The following is a 21,873-nucleotide window of genomic DNA, read 5'->3' as shown; positions in this document are numbered from 1 at the left end:
ACAACGTTAATTTCTTACTTAATTTTCATAACTAAGTGATTTTCATAAACTGACATTGCAAAACACAAGAAAGAAATCTGACATGTTTCTCTGTTTCATAAAGATTTTTACCTGATATTGTAATGGGAGATGATAGCATGTTTCATTAACTGTGGGCCATTAATGCAGGTAAATCTAATATTTCTTGGTTTTTTTTTTTCCTGAATTTTAGAAGTTTAATGGAGTTCCTTTTGCTTTATATGAGGCTAGATCAAGAGGTGCACCGAAGAGATTTAAGACACAGAAGAGCAGCTATTCAATTCCAATTCCACTGTTACAGTACCAACTGTTTAGCCAACTTATTGTAGTCCCCTGTTTACTCTGCTTCAAAATAAATTATTTACTTTCAAGGGATGCTACAGTGTACTCAAAACACGTTGGGGAACACTATCCATCAATACATACAACATCCACATTCCTGTTTCAGTACACTTCCGTGTAAATGTCTGAATAAGGTTCCTCCCTCTCATGAACAGAATTTTAGTTCACTTGAACAGAGGAAGTTGTTTTATATTTAACACTCCCTGCCATTTCCCTACTAAACACATGAGCATTAACTGCACAAGCCATGTTGCTTACTCATTAGAGCTTTTGGATATGGTTTTACTCAGCAAAAGTTTGATTTATTATTTTACTGCAGTCACAGCATTGGAAAGAAGTTAATTATATCGCACTCTAAAGTTTCCTTGCAAACAACAAATGAAACTCTGTGCATTCAAGTATCTTATCTCTGGAAACATGAAATGTCCAAAGCGGAAGATCTCACCATGTATTCTTGGTCATGTTTTAAATACATGTATCAAATACATCTTATTTCAAACTACAATACTCCACGGCTAGCTTTTATTTTTGTTGATTCTCAGATAAGTATTGAGTCCAAGACAAATGTTCTATGGCAGGAACACACCGGCATTTAAAAGATTAAATGGATACAGTAAGAATTTTTCCCAAGAAGAGTTACAACCGGGCAAAAAGCAGATTATTTCATTCTCTAAAGAAACTTCCTTTTGTCATTCACTCCCTCCTCTACCTATCCCTTTTGCTACTCCAATGAAATATGCAAAAGCATAAAATGTACAAAGAGACAAAACACTTGACAAGTTTGTTCCTGGAAAAGTAATTACATTCAAAATGTAATGTCTCTGCTGACACCAGTGTTCACGTCTGCTCTCTCAGACCACAAACATCCAAACCAAGTAGATTCCTCAAAGATCATCAGGCATGAGCAAATCACTTTTGCTGCTTAGTCAGCAAGTACCTTCTCATTTTTTGGGATAGAATCAACCTTAAGAAGATTTTTGAGGCTCTGTTATAAAAACAAACAAACAAAAAAAAAACAACCAAGAAAAAGGAAAAGGACAGATGTTAAGAACAAGTTAACAGTGTCTGATGACAGTCACTTCCCCTGCCTTTTGATACCACAGGAGGCTATGATTTAAAAACCTTTCATAGCTAGTAATCTTAGTTTTTTGTTGCACCTTGATTGTATACAGCATAATGTAGAAAGTCTACCTTATGCAGAACCACACTACCCTTAATCTCTCAGTGGGTCAGCTACCAAACTGCAAATCATGAATGGAAAAGGTTTCCCTACTACAGTAGCATTTAAAGGACAAATATGTTAGTGCTTGTGAAGAGGTTCATCTTCAATTAAAATGTCTGACTATGCAAGTAACTAAAATAACAACAATACTGAAACACTAATGTTACAGAACCTGCATTTTGGGCCAAGTCTGATCTAAAGTGACCCTGGGTCACTTCAGGGTGGGCAAACTTAAAAGGCTGACACCAAACAGATGACAGACCAGAGGAAGCACATGGCACAGAAACTGCTGGGTGTTATGCAAGCTGTCAGAATACCTCTAATGAAACAGCAATGTGCCAAGAGTTTACTTTGCTAGATCATCACACTCAATCTGGACCACAGCCCTAAGAAGTAAGGTGGTGTCTGACCTCAAAACCATGACCTCAGAACTACCCATAAAATTGCCTACCAAGGAAGAACCAGTCATTTTATTGTCTCATCAAGAGTCAAGCCACGTGCCAAGTACATATACATATCCAGGCTCTGGTACAACCCACACATCAGTGGGAGCTGCAGTATATGGAAGACTGAAGCACTTCCCACTGAGCACCCAGGATGGGCAGTCATGCCAGTTCAAAGCAGTTCTGATGAAATCTTAAATTAGTAACCCGGTGGAAATGCCTACTATGACGAGTTTAACATTGCTCACTCACAGATCACCATGATCTGAGGTTGTCTAAATATCGAAAAGTCCATATAATTTAAATAATTAGTCCATGGGAGCTTTGTAGAGTTACAGCTCAAGGCCTGGAAAGTAAAGCTGTCCTAACTAAAACATGTCAGCACCTAACAACTCCCAGAAGTTGCTGGGATAACACAGTTGACCTAAAAATGTATCTGGCTACAAATCACACTTGTTAAGACTATCAGCAGGTAGTGGTCGTGGTACTGCTTCTGCTGGAATTAAGGTTTATTTTTAATTTAATTAACAAATTCACCAACATTATTTTGTAACTCTAAGTTCATTTTTAAATCAGCAACAAAACCAATTCAGCTGTGGATTTTTTTTAATACACTGAATATAATTCTGCTTTTCCAGTTTTTAAAATAAATTACATATTGTGGTTTGATGCCCTATCAACTGTAACTTGAAATAGCTTTAAGAATGTGCATTGTGCATTCAGATGGTTACAATTACCTGGAGGTAAGCAGTTGCACAATCAGAGTGTGTTGCTACTGGAAAACATTTTCAGAAACTACAGAAGCAATGAGATTGTTTAAATCTGAAAATAGAGAATTTGCACATGCATCCAGACCTAGTTCAACCCCTGACTTGAGGCAGTTCAGAAGCTGTCTCTACTAAGCCCTGACAGTTAACATCTTGTGACAATCAAACATTGCCTTCAACAGTCATATGAAAACATACAAGTGACGCTTTTGCTTTTGTTTTGTGGGTTTTTTTGTTTGTTTGTTTGTTTTTTAATTCACAGAGATTCCTCACATCATCCTGCATAGAAACTTGATTATGGTGAGAAGTAGGAAGATAGGGCAAGGCAACTGGTTTTAGAAAATAATCTAATCTCCTGTAGCAGCACAAGGTTCAATGGAGAGGAATGCCAGAAGGGAGCTTTACACTGCAGAGAAGCACTCCCTTGGAGGAGGCCCTGTGTTAAGCCTGCTCCTTAACATTCACAGTTGTGACCTCATTAAGCCACCCCAGCAGGAAGGCTCCAGAGCATGTTCATCTCCACGTTCCTTGAATGATGGTCCAACTAAAATGTTATTCCTGAACAATCTGTCAAGACAGACAGAGCAGGAAAACAACACACACTCCTAAAAGTATTACACTGACATAAACCTTGACTTGAATCTTTTGCACTTCTCCTGCAATAGCAGGAAGGAAAAAACATTTTAAATGCTCATTTAATAGCTTTCTGCATTGATGCACAACAGTAAACCCACTTTGTCTTCTCACTTACTGATTTGGCACTGCTTATTAACAACCTTATCAAGACCCTCTGAGCCCTAAGGTATCACATCACTGTAGAAAAGTGGCTGATGCTGTATACAACTACATTTTCACTGCTGTGCTCTGCATGATTCAGGTCTTAAAAGTTAGAGGTTAGGAAGGCAGCAGCAATCAGTAAATGCCATGAGATGAATCAGTACTGTACTGTCTAGTGGTAGAAATCTTTACCATGTTACATTCCTGAACAAATCTAAGCAGACACTGTACTGACCCCAGCCATTCATCCTTCTTTTGGAGGAGCAGAGGACTTGAGACAGATTCAACATAAAACTGAGGGGCCATGGAAAGTTGGACACTGGCTACCATGCACAGCCTTTGTGCTACTCCATGACCATAAAAAAACAGAATCATGCCCTGTGAAATCCTCTGCATGCATCAGCCTGAGATCAATGGAGTTTGCCTGCTGTTGCCACTGCTCAATGCTGGCAGTCCATGGCTGTGTCAAAACTTCATCAGTGATGGAAGAGGGCTTGGTGAGAATGTGAAACTCACTGGCTATTCTAGACCACAGAGCACCCTGCAGACAGTTGGGCAATCCTCTTGCATGTTAGAAAAGCTCAGCCTCTACAATAGCAACAACTTTTGCTAGAGGCCACCCTGTGGCTCCAAATTAGAAATGTGCCATATTAATGGGAAATATTCTTTGTCTCACAGCTGTATTTGTATTGGTTTTGGCTGGGCTAGAGCTACTTTTCTTCACAGTGGCTAGTATGGGGCTGTGTTTTGGATTTGTGCTGAACACAGAGTTGACAATAGAGAGATGTTTTTGTTATTGCTGAGTAGGGTTTACACAAAGCCAAGGCCTTTTCTGCTTTTTGTACTGCCACGCTGGCAAGGAAGTAGGGGGTGCATGGGAGGTTGAGAGGAGACATAGCTGGGACAGCTGACCCAAACTGACCAAAGGGATATTCCAGACCATATGACAACATGTTCAGTATATAAAATGGGTGGAAGAATGAGGGAGACATTTGCAGTGATGGTGTTTGTCTTCCTAAGTAACCGTTATGTGTGATAGGCCCTGCTCTTCTGGAGATGGCTGAACACCTGCCTGCCTGTGGGAAGCAGTAGATTAATTCCCTGTTTTTCTTTGCTCATGTGTGCAGATTTTGCTTTCCATATTAAATTGCCTTTATCTCAACCCTGAGTTTTCTGGCTTTTACCCTTCCAATTCTCTCCCTGATCCTACTGGTGGGGTAGTGAATGCGTGCCTGTGTGGGGCTTGGTTGCCAGCTGGGGTTAAACCACAACAGTATTCCAAGGGAGGTATTCCTGGAGAGCCAGGCCTCACCTCTGATGTTCAATAGTTTCACCAAAAACGGACAGGGTAGAAAAGGGAGCGAGGAAAGCTGGAAGAATTTGAAACTGAAGGACTCTTTACTGAACACTGTGCTAAGCAAGATCAGCATGCAGACAGCAGTGCATGAATCCACTGGCTCTAGGACAAGCAAGGAGGCTGAGAACTCAAGAACACAAATAGCTACTCCCCTGATCTCAGACGAAGATGACACTAAAAGCCCCTCTCCTAGCTCCAGCTAAATTATCTGAGCAGCAGGTAGAAGCTTGGTATCTCCAGTGCACAGTCAAAAGGTAAGAGCCAGGATGGCACGCTGATAGCTGGTGTGCCAGGACTTATTTGCCAGCTCGAGGGAGGAAAACAGAGAGAGACAGGGCTTCATACCCCCTTAATGTAAACTGGGAATTACCGAGAGGCAAGACAGGCTTTCGTAGTCTATTTACTACATTTAATAACCATTCATTTTAGTGAACCTATTCATAAGAAGCAGCAGCTAGCTGGACCCTTGGGTTAGAGAGGGAAAAGAAAAAAACCATCTACAAAGTAGAGTTTATAGAGCAGAAAAATAAGGTCTGTGTTCTCAGCCAGAGGCCTGGTAACATCACTCTTCTCCCTCAGACCTAGGATTTTATCTAATTTTATAGAGAGGCTGTCAATTACTGAACCTCCATTTGTTCAGCAAGTCTGGATATTTATTTCACTTTGGCTGAAGTGCTATGTATGTGTATTATTGAGGGTTTTGGTGTGAATGTCTCAAAGAACTGAAAGAACAGAAAGTAAGAGCAGTTTGACCTAAATTACAGCCATGCTGTAAGCAATAAATTGGGCTAGATGACCTCCAAGGTCCTTTCCAAGCTAATTCAGTTAATAATTCCAGAATGGGCATAGCTGCAGGTGACTAAGTTGAGTAAGTGACATTACTATTGGAACAAAGCCATACATTTCTCATTGACATACCCCACTCATGGCACTAGGGAAGACCCAAATTTTCTCTCCCTTCTACCCCAAGCAACAGTTGCAAAAAGGGGTGGCTAGCATTTGTCATCTGAGATAATCCTTAAAAATGCCATTTTAACAACAATTGCATCTGTTACAAATCCCCTAAGGAAAAGCACCCAGACATCCATTTAGCTAATTTATACATGACATTTAAAATGTTGGTCAAAGGAACAACTCTGAAACACAGGGAATTTACCTAAAGCTAAGCTAAAGATCTGGACTCTCTAGAAAAAGCATCCACAAAAAGGTCTATCTTGTTTAGCCACATAATGCTGAACTAAGCAGTTCTTTAAAACTAATGAGTATTTGTTTTGTGTGCACCAAGTCCTTCCTCTACTGAAAGAAGTTTTAATGTTGCTCAGTCAACAGGTGTGATGTATGTTATGAAATTTCTACTTGCTCTGATGTTCTGCTATGGTCAGCTCAATAACAAATGACACAGGAATAGTAACACAACAAAAGCCAAACATTAAGGATTACTCAGCAAATCTTTCTCCTAATTTTCACTTGCCTCCATGCGAGCTTTGTAAAAATCCACATCATGAAGTTTCTCTTTGCACCGAACCAGTTCCATCTCAAGTCTCTCCACACGGTTTGCCCTCTCTCTCAGAGAGTCAAGCTCATCTCTGTACGCTCGGGCAGAGCGAGCATCTGAGGCAAGGTGGACATTCTGTGAGAAGTGAGGAACAAACAGGGAGAAAAATCTTGTAAACATGTATTTTAAACTGTAACTTTTTGCATTTACCTACTAAGTGTAGACAAACAGTTCTCCTCGTTAAGGAATAAGAGAATTCTCCTACTACCAGTAAATGCTCTACAAGACAGAGAGGTTCTTCAGCCTATTGGACCTCTGACATTACTAATGCCTGATGCTGCATGAGCTTCAGGCATTACTAGGCTATTTGCAAGGTGAGCAGATGAGACTGCTCTCAACAGTTAAGTGGAAAGCATAGCACTGCTATGCCATAGCCATAATCATCAAACAGCTTGCTGGAGTACCTTGATTTCTTCATTAAAAAAATCAGCATAGTAGTATTTTTAGCCTCACACTGAAATGGGACTTTATTAAACAGCATCCATCTTACCTCCTGTTTTACTTTTTGCAGCTCTAGGGTGAGCTGCTCAACTTCATGTTTAGAATCTGCAAGCTGCTCAGACTTCTCCTCCCTGAAAAGATTAGAAAAATCTTAGTAAGTAGTTGTTTTTCTTTCCTAAAACAATATTCATTATATGGAGCCTGCTAGGAATCTGTAGAGGAAGATAAAAAATCTCCCAGCATATTCTGAACACAAAGCTTCTTTGTCATGACAGCGTCATCATTTCCTTATGATTCCATATGTATATCATGGATCTGAGTTTGCAACTCTAATTTTATAGTAAGTTCCTCTGTTTAAATCTCGTTGGTGCTACTGCTGTCATAGCTAGCTCCACTGGCCTCTGGACTTTCCACTAGAACTGAGAAAGTAGAGCTAGCAGTTGGCATTTTGAAGGGGGGAAGAGATGACACAAAAAGAAGAATGGAGGTAGCCATCACTCTCTGTTTAAAGACCAATTAAGAAAAAAGAAAAGATGGAACACACATACAAGCTTCCTACTGCTATGAATAAAAGATTTAAAGGATGTGATTCTGAGAGCTTCTGTGAAGGCCAGTGTATTGAAGCTGAGAGGCACCTGCATTTTCAGGATGCATAAGACTCTATATAGAAGTCTCCCTAGAAGCACAAATCACTGGTGACTCACAGCTCCTGCCGGATTCTTCTCAATTTAGCCTTCGTGTCTGCCAGCTCAACTGTGAGGTGCTGCTTGTCTTCACTGGAAAGAGGGTTGGCTGGGTTTGGTGAAGAATCTGGACTTGGTGCTTTCAGAGGGCTTGGTGGTTGCTGAGACTGCAGATAATCTCTCTCTTGAGTGAGATCTACAATGACCTGGAAATACAGAAGATTATGTAGTGTCAAGAGATAACAGTGTATTTATACATTGTTTTAAAAACATCTAGAAATTATTTATAAATTTAGAATATTATTAGTCTGGCATTATACAGTATTCAAGTGATAGCCAGGAGTGAAGGTTACACAAAGAAGGAAAGGAATCTCCACTATGCTCAGTCCACTAAAACATTCCCTTTCCAATGCTCAAAATAAGTCTGCTTTTCTTGAAGAATTCATAAAAACCTGTAACAACTAACAGTTTTAACTAACAAAATCACAGTCAAAAGCATGACAGAAAATTAAAAGGCTAAAGGAGGGAAGAAGGCTCCTCCAGAAATCTGAAGGGAAAGGAACTGATGAATCAAAAAGCCTAGAGAAGACAGTGGAGCCCATGATGGTAGATACCAGTGGAGAGACTAGCAAGCACTAGAAGATTAATGACTGAACAGACACGTGGAGACATTTGGTCTCTCCACTTCATGGAGAGACTGCACTGCTCCCCTTCATCAATCATTTCACCACATCTTAGTGTTTACACAAGAATCAATGGAAAAGTCAAAACACTTCTACAGATTTTCAGAGGTGTAGTAGAAAGGTGCAGAAGAAATAGAAACCTGTACAAACAAGACATAAAAGAAGGGAATCTGCTGCATCTCGTGGGCTCTATATGGGAAAGATAAGCCATCGTACTTCTGTGCATTCATCCCTCTCATCAATGAGCCTCTTGAGGTGGAAAACCATATTCCTGGAGAGAGACTCTAGTTCTTCTGGGGCCATATCTGGGAGCTCCAGCCACTGCAAGTCAAAGACGTTCTCCTGGTTGTGAGTCACCTAGGAAGGAGGAACAAAAAAGTGTGTCTTTTCACTGGTTGATTTGTAAATTTGTTTACTCTATATGCTGCATCCCTCAGGTTCTTCTACTGATAAATTAAAAATCATATCACATTTCACCATACCTAGGCTGCAAATACCTTAACTGTAACACGACCCAGTAATTTTTGGTATTTAGATTTTTTTATAATTATTAAGTCTGATTTTTAAAAGTGATCAGACAAATATTATGATCAATAGCATGTGTGTTTGCATATTAGAAGTATGCAACTGTCTTACTGACCCTGAGGTGGTCATCACAGGGAAGGGACTGATCCCACACTGAACAGTTAGGCTGATGTGTCACTGAGTAGAATCTCTGCTTTCAATAAATTTGCAATTTATAGTTGATACAGCTGGGAGGAGCTGCATTTAGCAGAAATGTCTCTGGTTGCTGCTAGCAGTGTACCTTTTATCTGCTACCTTACCCAAACTGATTTCCTCTGAAATCATTTAGCAGAAACATCAGGCAAGTCTATCAAGCTCACTTAAAGACTGTTCCTGCTTTTGTCATAACCATGTGCTTAGTTCATCATGATTTCTTTTAATGAACTATTTTGTTAAGTGCTAAGAATAAAGTTCCTGAATGCATTGACACCTGGCTGCAGTCAGTGTCCATTCCCAGCGAGGGGGTGCTTCCACATGGATGTCCTTTGGTTCTCCAAAGTAAGATGGCTCCTAACACCTACTTGTATTCTTTTCCTTCTACAGAAACCTGTTTGTCATTGGATCAAGCTTCTTTTTAAAAAGAGTGTATGTCCACTTTCAGCTGTAGAGTACACTTGTCAAGACCATCTAAGCTCAGAGGTCACTGTCTGAAGCAAGTCACGGGGGAGCCTGTGTCTCACCTACCCCAAGGCTTGGGGACCAAGTGCTTACACCGTCATGCAAGAGGCACTGCGGCTCCTAAGACACACGTGGGTTTTGTAAATATTACACATGTATCCTTACAACAATTCCTTCTACATAGTCTATAAGTGGCAAGCAAGGCATTTCATTTACCACTGCATCTCTTTAAAAGATCACTGAGCCAAGTAATGTTCCCAGCACTTATCATCTTCTTCTTATAATCTGACAGCAGTAACATACTCAATCTTCCTTTTTTGGGAAGTTCATGAATCCATTATGAAATTCCAAGCATTAAAGTTTCATAGCAAAATATCCTGTTAAATCAAAGAAGGGAAAGATACAAAACAGACAATACTAAGAATCCCACCTCTTGTATGTGTGACACAATGGCAGCTTGGGTTTCAATATCCAGTTGTTTTATTCTTTCAATAAACTCTTCTTTTCTTTCACACTGTTAAAAGAAAGCATACCCTGAAATAGCACTATATATCCTAAAACTTACTGCATCATTTTCATTGAAATTAAAAAAAAAAACAAACACAAACTCAAACAAAACAAAACCTCAAACAACTTACACTTCTAACAACAGACTGTTCAAGATCTACTCTTTGTCACACTGGAAGGTATAAGACTTCATTGCTCCATATGGAACATGAACCAAATTATGCAATAAATTATTTAAATTTTTTATAGTCAGTACAATTAAGGCTAAGTTAAATGGCTGGTTTTGCTCTTTAAAAACAAGTTCAACATGCAATGAGATCAAGAGGTGGGGCAACAGCCAGAGGAAATCATCATGGTTTCATTAATGGAGCTGCACAAATGTAAACCTACATTTACATTGCATCATTTAACCTGCCTGCTTTGCTGTTTGTATTTTGCTCCGTTTTGGCAATTAAAAGAGATGCATCACCTTAGGTACTATTCACATCAATGCACAATGCTGCTTCTTGGACTAAATCAACATATGCTTTAGATAAAAAACGCGAAACATTCAGGATAAAAATGAGTGATGTGTCAGACAAACAGATTTTAGTAAATCTTTTACTTAAGGCTTTAGAAGAGGCAGACATCTGCTATCTGTATATCTGTGATTGTGCACTAACAACGTTATTGCCTCCTCGTAACAACACTGCATTGTGGATAAGTTAAGCAGTACTTAAAGGTTGTTTTTAAACTCATTTACAGTGTCCTTTTGGAGCCTGGTTCTGAATCTCAACCATTTCTTTCACTGGGAAGAACCAGCAAACAGGACTGAGGATGCACAGCAGCTTGCCAAAACAATTCTTTGTGCTGCAATGCAACACTAACGTAGTTCAGAGCAGCCATACATAGACAGCTTTACCCTGACATAATTGAGCTGACACAGCTGAGCAGAGTAAGTATCCTAAGGCACGACAAAAACACTAGACTGCCCTACAAACAAGGTCAATTATCAGCATAGGCCTGCCTGCAACACGGCCATTGTTTACGGCCTCAGAGGTTTGGTGGGCAGAACACTGATTTCTTTATCCAGTAACTGCTGTGCATTTCTGCAGTTTCCCATATACATTGCCTCTCATTTTAACAAATGCCACGTAGAGATCCCCACACTAATATACAAAGTATCTATTAATTTTGTATTTTCTACACAGAATACTAAATCAAAACATTATGCAAGTAAAATCAGGATTCATTAAACAAATGTTTAGACTTGTTAAGACTATCTATTTGTTTGGCACTAACATGTACTGTTCTCCTTTGTATTTTAAAACAGTAAGAAAATAAACCAACAACAATCTCGGTATCAAGAACACTGTTCAGAACTTATCTCTTCCCACTGTGTTGTCAAAGTGCATTACTTAGTTGCAAAAGTACACATCCTGTGGATGATTAAGCATTGGCAACAAATTGAGGGTACTGCTATCACACAGTGTGCTTCCTCTCCCCTGCACTTCTTTCCTTCACCTATTGTGTTTCTCACAATTTAGCTCATAAGTGGTCTTGAACTCGAGATATGCTCATACAGCACTGATCTTTGGATTGATTTTCTCAGTCCAGGAACAAATAACAGAGTCAAAGAAAGCTTATTTTTCATGAATGTTCACCTGCACGGCACAGCCCAGAACCAACAACAGCAGCTTCTTAATTTCATCCATACTTTTACCTAGAGAAGAAAAAAGGTAATCAGTACACATGTGTGACAGATAAAGTACTTGCAAGTGACTCTCTCCAAAATATGTGCCTGAAAAGAGAAATAAGACCTCTGAACAATACATATATAGCAATTATAAAGTTATCATACTTTATGTATAATAATACAGGTCTTATGGATTAGTTTAAAAATCCCAAATACAGCAGGACTTTTTTTCCTTCATGTGCTATCCTCACCAATTATTTTCTAAGGCTTTTCTGATCATACATCGAAAAAAAAAATTCCTTTAAATAGTTCAGTGCATATGACCAATGCTCGTCTCTTGTGTTGTGATTAACAAGGATGCAAAAATCTCACCAAACCACCAACACCTCTTCCCTCTCTCCAAAAAACCCCACCAAAATAAAAGAAAAACACCCTGGGTGGAGCAAAGGAGGGCTACTCTCAAAGAAAGAATTTGCCCTAAATTCTCTTTCTGTAAACAGTTGCCACTCAGACTTCCCAAAGCTGAATACCATTCTGTGCACATAAATTCTCTCTGAGAGATGTTTTAGCATATAAATTCTGCCTCTGTTCTGCATCAAAGCTTGCTCACACTTTGAAGCATAAACCTGATGTGCTAAGAGGGACAGAGAATGACCGATGCAGGAAGGCTACTATGGAGCTGACCATATGCTGGGGAGCCCTGGGGTGAGGAGACACATCCCAGTTGTCACTGCAGGCAATCCTGCTGCAACCAGCAGCCCAAGGTGAGGAAAGAGGCTCACAAGGAGAACTGGTGCAGCTTTGTGCCAACTCCAGAGCTCGTTTCAACAAAGTGAACATGGATTGTTGGGTAGTAAAGAAAGTTATGCATATCCAAGTTAGACAAAGGGAGATGGGAGGCAAGGAGCTTCAATGAGGATATAAAACATCTTCATGGAGTTAGGTTCAGGAAAAGCCTGTCTTTATCCACACTGGGGGGAAGATAAGAAAAGAGAAACAAAACAGGCCATATACAGTTTTCTCTCATCCCTATACATCTGCATGCTTCCTGACACAGGGTGTGAAACTGTGGGATTAACGCTTTCATTTTATACATCCTGCTTTACTTGGGTGTTCAGTCGCTCCTATCACTAAATAGATACTAATTTCTGAGAGCAACTGTACTCCTCTACCAACACTATGCCCTTGTAAGGCTGCACTGGCAGCAAGTCAGAGGCATGTGCAGGACCCAAGGCCAGGGAACGGGAGTTAATCTGACTCATCAGTTAAGCTGCCGCAGCCCCACAGCCACACAAAGACACACTGACCTAAATTACCACGGGGTTCCTGCCGTTCGCAGAACCTTGCAGCCAGCACAGCCACGTGCAGGCAGCTAAGGAAGTAACTTGTTTTCCAATTTCCTGATTTCAGGGCACACAAGTGCCCTGAGCCAGTCTTTAAACATACCTTACTTGTTAAACAATTTTTTAACAACTTTTAGGAATGTTCATCTTCAAAATGTTTCAAGAATACCCTACAGAAATTATCAGTAGTCTGCACAAATGAATACCACAATTCTCAGTATCCAAGTTCCACATTAGTAACCATTAAGATTTTGCAAGCAGGAAATCTTCTCTTCAACAGAAACAGGCATATTTAAAACATGTTAGTTCAGGCTTCACTCTGTATATACAATATAGCTTATTTCCCTGCGGAATATTTAAAAACTGGTTTTGAAAGATGCACAATCATTCTTACTTTTCTCCCTGTATCTAGCAGCATACAAGGTTTGCTCTTTCCTGAAAAGTTACAATTTAATATACAAATTATATTTCAGTCTGTGAAAGTCTGATTGTTCTGTATGAATCTCAGTACCATGATCGGAAAGCGTAGACAGCAACACAAAAAAAAGCTCCTTCAGCAACAGTAAAAAAAATCTGTTACTTCATGTACAGTTCCTTTGAGGGCACTACTAGGAACAATTACTTTGGTCAGAAGGTATATTTTCAAGAAACTAAATTCTCACTAGAGTTTCAGCATTGGGTTTCATTCTGCATCAGCTTCAAAGCAGATCCAGACCAGGTATTAAATGCAGAGCCTGCCTGTGGGACACAAGAGCAAGTTATTAAGTTATGGAGAGCTAGTGACTTGAGTATGTCTCCCAGACTTACTCAGGGCAGAACATCTCCATGAGAGACTGAAGGAGTAGCCACCAGGCTGCTGCTCTGGATCATACCAGACAAGTGATAACCCTTGTGTGCTCTGGCCACCTTCATCTGTTGACCATAAATTCCAATTCATGTATCATGGCATCACAACTCTCCTCAGAGTGAGCCTAGTGGCTTGAAATCACTCATTTTAGGAAACACCAGGAATACTTCCCAACAGTGACAGCATCTATACCACCCTAAAGGCATGTGAGCTACTCAAGCCATTCAAACCTACCTCCCTGCACCAAAAGCTTTGCTATTCTCTCCCATTCTCTAGATAACAGATGGGTATAGGTGATACTGCATGACCCCTGTGAGGTCAAACACCTTCAGCTATTACTGCAAAGTAACTTAACCAAGGTCAACCCTGGTCTCCCAACAGGGACTGACCTTGCCTGGAAATAGCACTTTGAGACCTTACCCCCCACTCCAGTCCTCCCATGAGGAAGAGAAGCTGAGACAGACATGACAACCTATGGCAGGGAACGACAAGCTATAGTTTACAGAAAGAACTGAGAAATTAAGACTCAAGGTAATCATGAGATTATTAGTTTGTTACTGTTTTAAACATAACATTTGGCAGTCTGCTCTCCCCACTGGCAGCTTGCACTGAAAATTTAGCTGTCAGTATTTTTCCAAGGTTTCTTTTTTAATAAATTATTTTATGCTTGCAGACATGTAATGAAAATGAGATTGTACTACCCACTAGAAACACTTCTAAAGTTGAAAGGTCCACTTAGCAGATCTACCAGCTACACAAGTGTTTCAGAAGACCATGTATGAGTTTTAAAGAGTTCAATTTCTTAGGTTTTCATTCAGAAGTTGTTTCCCATGAGGAGGAGACAGCTTGTTGACATTAAGGCACTTCCGATCACTCATACTCAAGCTAGGTTTGAGTAACATTTTAAAGCCTTGTAGATTAACAACATTGACAGGAGATTTTTAGAAGAAATAGAGTATGAGTACGAAAAAACCTCTCTACCAATCTAAAGTGCTTTGGAGAGAGTTTTCAATTAAACCTCAGAACAACCCAGGAATGGATTAATTATCCCTCTTCCCTTTCATCTCACCCACAGGAGAGCTGAGATACCACACACTTAAGTGGAGTGCCCAAGGTGACTAAGTAAGTCAGAAGCACTTGTAGGATTATTACACAGTGCAGCAGCTGAATTCTACACTCAGAACAATGCATCTATCCTGCATCTATCCTGCAACGCATGCAGGATCTTTATCCCCGATTCTGTTGTGCCTCCTAAACAGGGAATGATTGTGAGGTGTTTTTCAAAAAGGTTGACTTGTGCTAATTTAATAAGATGGTAAAGTTCCTTGTGCACCTGCATAAACAGGAATGTGCCCACTCCTCTATGATGGATGACACAAGTCCTTCCCAGACACCTGGAAAGTAAGTCTGCTGGGTCTACTCAGGCTTATTAGTTGATCTTACCAAGACAGTGTCCTCTTATGACCTAGGATGCAAACATTTCGATCTGAGGCAGTTCCTGGCAGAGGTACCCACAAGCTGAATGAACAGGATTCAAACTAGCACTTAAAGAGAAAGGTGCTAACTGAAAAACAAACTCTTTTCTTTTACATTTTTTTTTTTTAAATTCCAGGGCAGTTGCTCTCGAGTCGTGTTTGTGCCTCCAAGGGAGCCAGCCACCTGGGGGATTTGCAGAAAGCCCATCTGCTCCCGACCACGAGAGAGGACCAGCAGGTTTTCTGGAAAATAAAGGGAGGGAAAGCCCGGGCACCACCTGTGCATCCTGGGAACCTCCCTGTGCCAGAGCCAGGAGACCCCTCCGCTCTCACAGGGGGTGGAGAGTGGGAAACAGATGGCAGGACTCAGGGCGAAGGCAGGCAGACAGATTAGGAGACACAACAACAACAAAAAAGAAGATCAAGGTACAGAGAGAACACAGACAATGCAAAAAATGAGAGGGGGTTGGAAAAATGTCAGAGGAAGTGGGAACCAGAGGGTCCAAGCATGTGCAATCTTGAGCTTTTGCTGTCTCTTTCTCCGTATTTCTACTCTGATGTTACTCCAGCGCAGGAGAGGGAGTGCCAGCACGTGTAGTGCTACACGGAGCAAGTGGTGGGTGTGTGGGGAAGGTGAGAAGGGGGGAAACACACGGGTGCCATTTTTCCCAACTGTAGCAACATCCTGAGTGAGAAAAGCTTGAATGTTAAATTTACACTATTGAGGTAGTGTTCTGTTATTAACTTTATATTTTACGGACCTTTCTGCCTCTGGAGGACTGTAAAACAAAGTAAGGAAGGAAATCAGACATGAAAAATATCCCAGTGAGAGCAGACATCTTTTACAATTTTAATGGAAAACAGCTTCTACAGACACTTGTTAGCAGGGACTTGGGCTCTCTCATTCTCAAACTGAACATGTAATTTGAAAAGTGTATCTAACTAGCAAAGCTTTTTGAAGAGGCAGAAATGAGCCTACTTCAGGCAAGTAAAACCTCATTTTAACAAAAAAATGTTAAAATCCCCCCCACAATAATTATGACTGTTTCAAAAGATTAATTGCCAACAATTTCCAAGCACGCTCACTAGCAGTGTTAACCTAAGGATGTCTAGAAACTAGGAAATTAAATAATGCATCTAAATAGAGGTTCGTGACCAGTACTGTAAACTGATATTCTCTGTGCGGCCACATGAATGGGTGGCCATTTATAAGGCACACTAAAACCAGAGATAATATGAAAAGGTGATTACAGCAATGTCATAGATGATGAATAGGTTGAATGATTCTCTTATTGAGCACAGGGGAATTTGTGGTGCAGTAATGAATTGAAATAGCTGTTCAACAAGAAAAAAAAAAAAAAAAGACAAAAACAAAGAGGAAACTTAATGGTAGTAGCTGTCTACCATACAGTGCAGCAAAGAGAACAAATCCTGTAACACCAGCTGCATTGTTCTGCAAGTCAAATTCCTGGGAAAATTTTCTAAATCCTTTAATTAAACTTTGAAGTTTATTTTCAGCTCCCTATATTCTAGGAAACAGTAAAGCCGCCATCTTCTTACAAATGTTTTTGCTATTTTGGCCGAATGAACTGAAGTAGGCAAAACTGCCCATGGCCTGGAACAAAACTATTGAGAGTACATGAAACCAAGTAAAGCTTCTAAACCCAGCAGACATGTGCCTTTTCCTATGCAAAAGCCCAACTGCTTTTTTAGTGGTGACAGCTCTGTTTTTCCAATAATCTCATGTTCAAAGCAGAGCTGCAGAAGCCCTCCATAGTCCCAACTGATGAGTGCCAAATGGAAGCTAAGTGGTAAGAACAGCATTCACAGCCTAAGAGCTGTTCAGTTTATAATTTAATGCGTGCACAGCACTTTTGGCTGTGTTTTAGAAGGAAAACGTAAAATTTGCAGATAGCACTGGTGAACAGACAGCTCTGAAAAACTTGCATAGCAAAATATCATGTAGCTTGTTACAAGGAATAAACCACTGAAATTGTACACAGTGAATCAGATTGAATGATCTAACAGCTCTCTGGTCTTGGACCCATGGAGTTAATACAGTCATTAGGAGCCTTCCCAGCTCAAGCAGTAGAAAGCAACACCGGATTTGTTCCAGGAATGTGATAATGGGATTGATTTTTCTTCCTCTGATCAAGAAGGACCGTTTATTCAGGTAACTTACCTACAGGGGGGAGATTTCATCAAATCAAACTGGGATTTCATCACTGCCTCTCCAGCCCAGCCCTGCAGACCACCTGCACCTCAGTCTCCAGCTGCTAGTGCTCCCCCACTGCCCAGCATTGTCTTTGCAGCTGTCCTCTCCGGGACCCTCTTTCCTTCTCAGTCTCTGTCCTTCTGACAGAGAAGGTGGTTTCCTCTCTACCATTCTTGTTGCTTTTAAGCCCTCCCACAAGTAATTGTCTCAATCATCTCTTCTCCCCATACTGCTGTCATTCCCAGCCTCCTCACTTCTCTGTCAGCTTTCCCTGGGGCTTCCCTGTATTCATTCCAGAAGCACTGTTTCCCATGCTGATAACTACTTCGTCCTCACATCTCCACATAATCTGCAGCCCTTCTTTAGCTCTCTCACTGATAGAGAGAAAATATTTTTATTTTACTTGGTTTTCCCCTCCCAAGTGCTCCTGCCTTTCTCTGACTCCCCTCTGCAAGACAGTAGCAAAGACATCATCACCTGGTCATCATTCACTCGCATTGCTCATCACAGCTTATTCCTTCATTCAGCTTTTTCTATTGGTTTTACTAACTTCTCCTCAGCCTTCTCCTCCCTATTTCCTCTTTCTGAGCTTCCTATCAGCCCTTAGACAGATTTTTCTTCCTGAAGGAAGTTCTAGTTCTCCACTTCTGTAACCATTTCTTCAGCACATCTTACCAGTGATCATCTACCTAAGGGTATGATTAAGGTGAGCTCCTCTTGAAATCCTGTCCCTCAGACACTCTCGTCCATGAATAGATTCTTTAAAGCAAATACATCTCATGTCTCTCTCTGCTCACCACCTTCCTCTGTAGCATCTAAGCTGGGAACTGGTTCTCAAAAATCATTACATAATATGGCAAAATTAGTATTTTTTTATACACATATACCCCATCAATTTTAGACATCCAGAAGTTACATTTTTGCATTCTTTATCCTTTTTTCCCAAGTTCTGGATAATGCCAATCCTAAACTCAGCAATAAAGAAAATAAATTTTAAAAGATATTAAGGAAAAAAAAAGAAGAGAATAAACAAAAAAGCCCAAGCCACCACATTTTAAAAGATGTCAGAAAGAGAAGCAAATTTTCTGGTTATAATTAAAGGAGCTAGAACACCAGAACATATGCATGATCAGCACCTTTCCTACGAAAGACACAGGTGCTTTCTTCAAAGAAAGAGATCTAAAGTGCTGACAAAAACCAGCAGGACAACAATTGGAAATTATAGCTAAATACAGGACAGCTTTCGAGTGTGCAGCTTTCCCAGGAACCAAAACTGTAGTTACCACATTGTAAGTGTCCTGCCAGCTGTCGCTCAGGAATGGCTGTGACAACCAGCCAGGCTTTTCCATTGACACTTAGCCAGCAGAGATACTGCCGTGTTGGCCCAGACATTTCTATTCAGTAGCATTCTTGATGCTTGCAGCCCACTGCCCATATGACCAAGAAAAGCAACAGCTCTTGTATTTCGACATTCTTTGCCCATAACTGCAGCCTGTACAGCAGAATTAAGACTTGTGGACTTAAATCTGCTTGCTGAAGAAGCAGATTCCTCACTCTCAGCTCAATTTTAACGTAGAAGTGCCAAGACTATGAGTTTCAGTGATCCAGCATCTGCTAGCATTCTTTTCTGACAAATCCTTTTTTGTACATACGCACTCTACTGCTGCTAAAAGCAGCAAAAGAAAATCTTCTGCCAAGGTTTTTGCCATTTGTTTGTTCTGGATATGCTGATTACCATGTCGTTCCCCATCACTGCTGACAGTGTTCATTCAAGTTTACCTTCTTTGGTAAAACCAAATACATTGTTCTTTGCACTAGCATAGGGCTAAGGCAGAGATACCATGGACATGCAAAAAAACCAAACCAACGACAAAAAGTTTAATTTCAAAAACGTAGTTCAAAGAAGTCAACTTCATTTTCAGGCTAAACAGCTTTCATTTTGTCTCACCAAACGCACTGGACCCCAGACAAGAGCTCGTGGGCTTCCACCTTACTTTTGATGTGATACCTCATGACACGGGTATTGTCTAGATAACGTGCCCAGTCAAATGTTTTTCTCTTTGTCCATTCTCTTTCAAACTTTTTCCTATATTTTCATATATGTATTTTTCTCTCCATCCTCCCACATTTCATTTGCAACAGTTACTTCACACCTTATGGCAATTCTGCAAGACTCTGGGTGTGCACATATTGCCAGAACTAAACTCATTATACAGGCACATAGGACAGAAAACCTCAAAGACAGCACATGATTGTCCTGTGGCACGCAGAATATGCTGAGCTGGAAGGGACCCACAAGGATCACCAAGTCCAACTCCTGGCCCTGCACAGGACCATCCCCAAAAGCCACACCATGTGCCTGAGAGTATCATCCAAATGCTTCTTGAACTCTGTCAGGCCTGGTGCTGTCACCACTTCCCTGGGGAGCCTGTTCCCAACCACTGTCTGGGTGAAGAACCTTTTCCTAATATCCAACCTAAACCTCCCCTGAAAGAACTTCGGGCCATTCCCTCAGGTCCTGTCACTGGTCACCACAGAGAAGAGATCAGTGCCTGCCCCTCCTCTTCCCGAGAAAGTTGTAACTGCAGTGAGGTCTTCCCTCAGTCTCCTCCAGGCTGAACAGACCAAGTGCCCTCAGCTGCTCCTCATGCGAATTGCAGCAGGGGCTGAAGAGATAACTTCCAACCAACTAGTTGCTATTCTGCATTGGCAAGAACTCACTCATTTATCACACATGCATGTGTATGACATGCAAATATACATGCATCATATATATTTATATGTACAGGTATATAAAAATAATATCAGTGTTACATTCTAGAGACAAAGTTGTGAGATTCAGAGGTGCTCAAATACTTCTAGTTTGCCTACAAATACATATAGTTTATTGAAAAGCATCTTTGTAGTATGGCCCATTTAGGAGACTTGGTTGCCAGAGTTCCTCAAGAGCAAGTCTCAGCCCAAACAGTGGTGGCAAATGGAGTTAAATTCAGCTAGTGGCCGGTCAGAAGTAGTGTTCCTCAGGGCTTAGTATTGAGGCCAGCCCTGTTTAATATCGTTATCAATGATCTGGACACGGGGACCAAAGGCACCCTCAGTAAATTTGAGGATGACACCAAGTTGGGCAGGAGTGTTGATCTGCTGGAGAGTCAGAATGCTCTGCCTGGGGATCTGCACCGGCAGGATCAATGGGTTGCAGCCAGCTGTATGAGGTTCAAAGCAGTAAAGGTCCTGCCCTTGGGTCACAATAACCCTCTGTAATGCTACAGGTTGGGGGCAGAGCAGCTGGAAAACAGACCAGAGGAAAAGGACCTGGGAGTGCTGTTCAACAGCCGGCAGCTGTGTGCCCGGGAGGCCAAGAAGGCCAGTGGCATCCTGGCCTGTACCAGAAACAGCATGGCCAGCAGGACCAGGGCAGTGATTGTCCCCCTGTGCTTGACCTGGTGAGGCCACACCTCAAACCTGGTGTCCAGTTCTGGGCCCCTCAATTCAAGAAAGACATTGAGGTGCTGGAGCATGTGTAGAGAAGGGCAGTAGAGCTGGTGAAGGATCTGGAGAGTAAGTCTTATGAGAAGCAGCTGAGGAGCTGGGGTCACTTAGCCTAGACAAAAGGAAGCTCTAGGAACTTTACTGTTCTCTGCAACTACCTGAAAGGAGGTTGTAGTGAGGTGGGGGTTGGTCTTTTCTCCCAAATAACAAGCAATAGGTCATCAGGAAATAGCCTCAAGTTGCACCAGGGCAGGTTTAGGAATATTTTTTTGGATATTAGAAAAAGTTTCTTCACTAAAAGGTTGCAACAGGCTGCCCAGGGAAGGGGTTGAGTCACCATCCCTAGAAGTATTTAAAAGACAGAGATGTGGCGCTTAGGGACGTGGTTTAATGGTGGACATGGCAGTGCTGGGTTAAGGGCTGGACTCTTAAAGGTGTTTTCCAATCTAAACTAGAATAGAATTACAGAACTCTTTAGAAAACAAAACAGATTTTATTTAGCATTACAGAGGAGAGGGATGAAGAACCTCAAACTACTCACCAGAAAGAGGATCTTTGCCAATCATTAAAACATTTGGTAAATTCATCACAATCAGCTGCTGCAGGACCTCCTAAACAAAAGAAAACAACAGGCAAAGTTCAGCGTGAAGGAATCCAAATCAATCACACCACAAAGAACACAAAGCTCCATCAATTACAAAGCTTTTAACATACTGGCAGGTCAGAGGTCATGAGAGGAAGCCCCACTTGAGAGAGAAATCCTTATTTGAAGATAGCATCAGGCTGCACAGCTAACATACACTAATCACCTCTTTTAACTACAGCTAATATAGAACTTAAAGGGTCCCATGG

General features: G+C 41.0%; 1 protein-coding gene across 3 annotated transcripts in view; it reads right to left on the bottom strand.

Moving 5' to 3' along the window:
• CCDC88C (coiled-coil domain containing 88C) overlaps positions 1-21,873 on the bottom strand; it is a 103,166-nt gene that overhangs the window by 38,404 nt on the left and 42,889 nt on the right. For all 3 annotated transcript variants that reach the window (XM_051806579.1, XM_051806580.1, XM_051806582.1), the window contains exons 4-10: positions 21,563-21,632; positions 11,621-11,679; positions 9,901-9,984; positions 8,505-8,645; positions 7,627-7,811; positions 6,972-7,053; positions 6,398-6,556 (exon numbers count right to left, since the gene is read on the bottom strand). In XM_051806579.1, coding sequence (XP_051662539.1) covers positions 6,398-6,556; positions 6,972-7,053; positions 7,627-7,811; positions 8,505-8,645; positions 9,901-9,984; positions 11,621-11,679; positions 21,563-21,632 — 780 coding nt within the window. The remainder of the gene's footprint in view (positions 1-6,397; positions 6,557-6,971; positions 7,054-7,626; positions 7,812-8,504; positions 8,646-9,900; positions 9,985-11,620; positions 11,680-21,562; positions 21,633-21,873) is intronic.

Source organism: Manacus candei, unplaced genomic scaffold (assembly GCF_025592945.1).
Source record: "Manacus candei isolate 608988 ecotype Guabito, Panama unplaced genomic scaffold, ASM2559294v1 h1tg000067l, whole genome shotgun sequence".
NCBI lineage: Eukaryota > Metazoa > Chordata > Aves > Passeriformes > Pipridae > Manacus > Manacus candei.
This window is presented reverse-complemented; position numbering and strand designations above follow the sequence as displayed.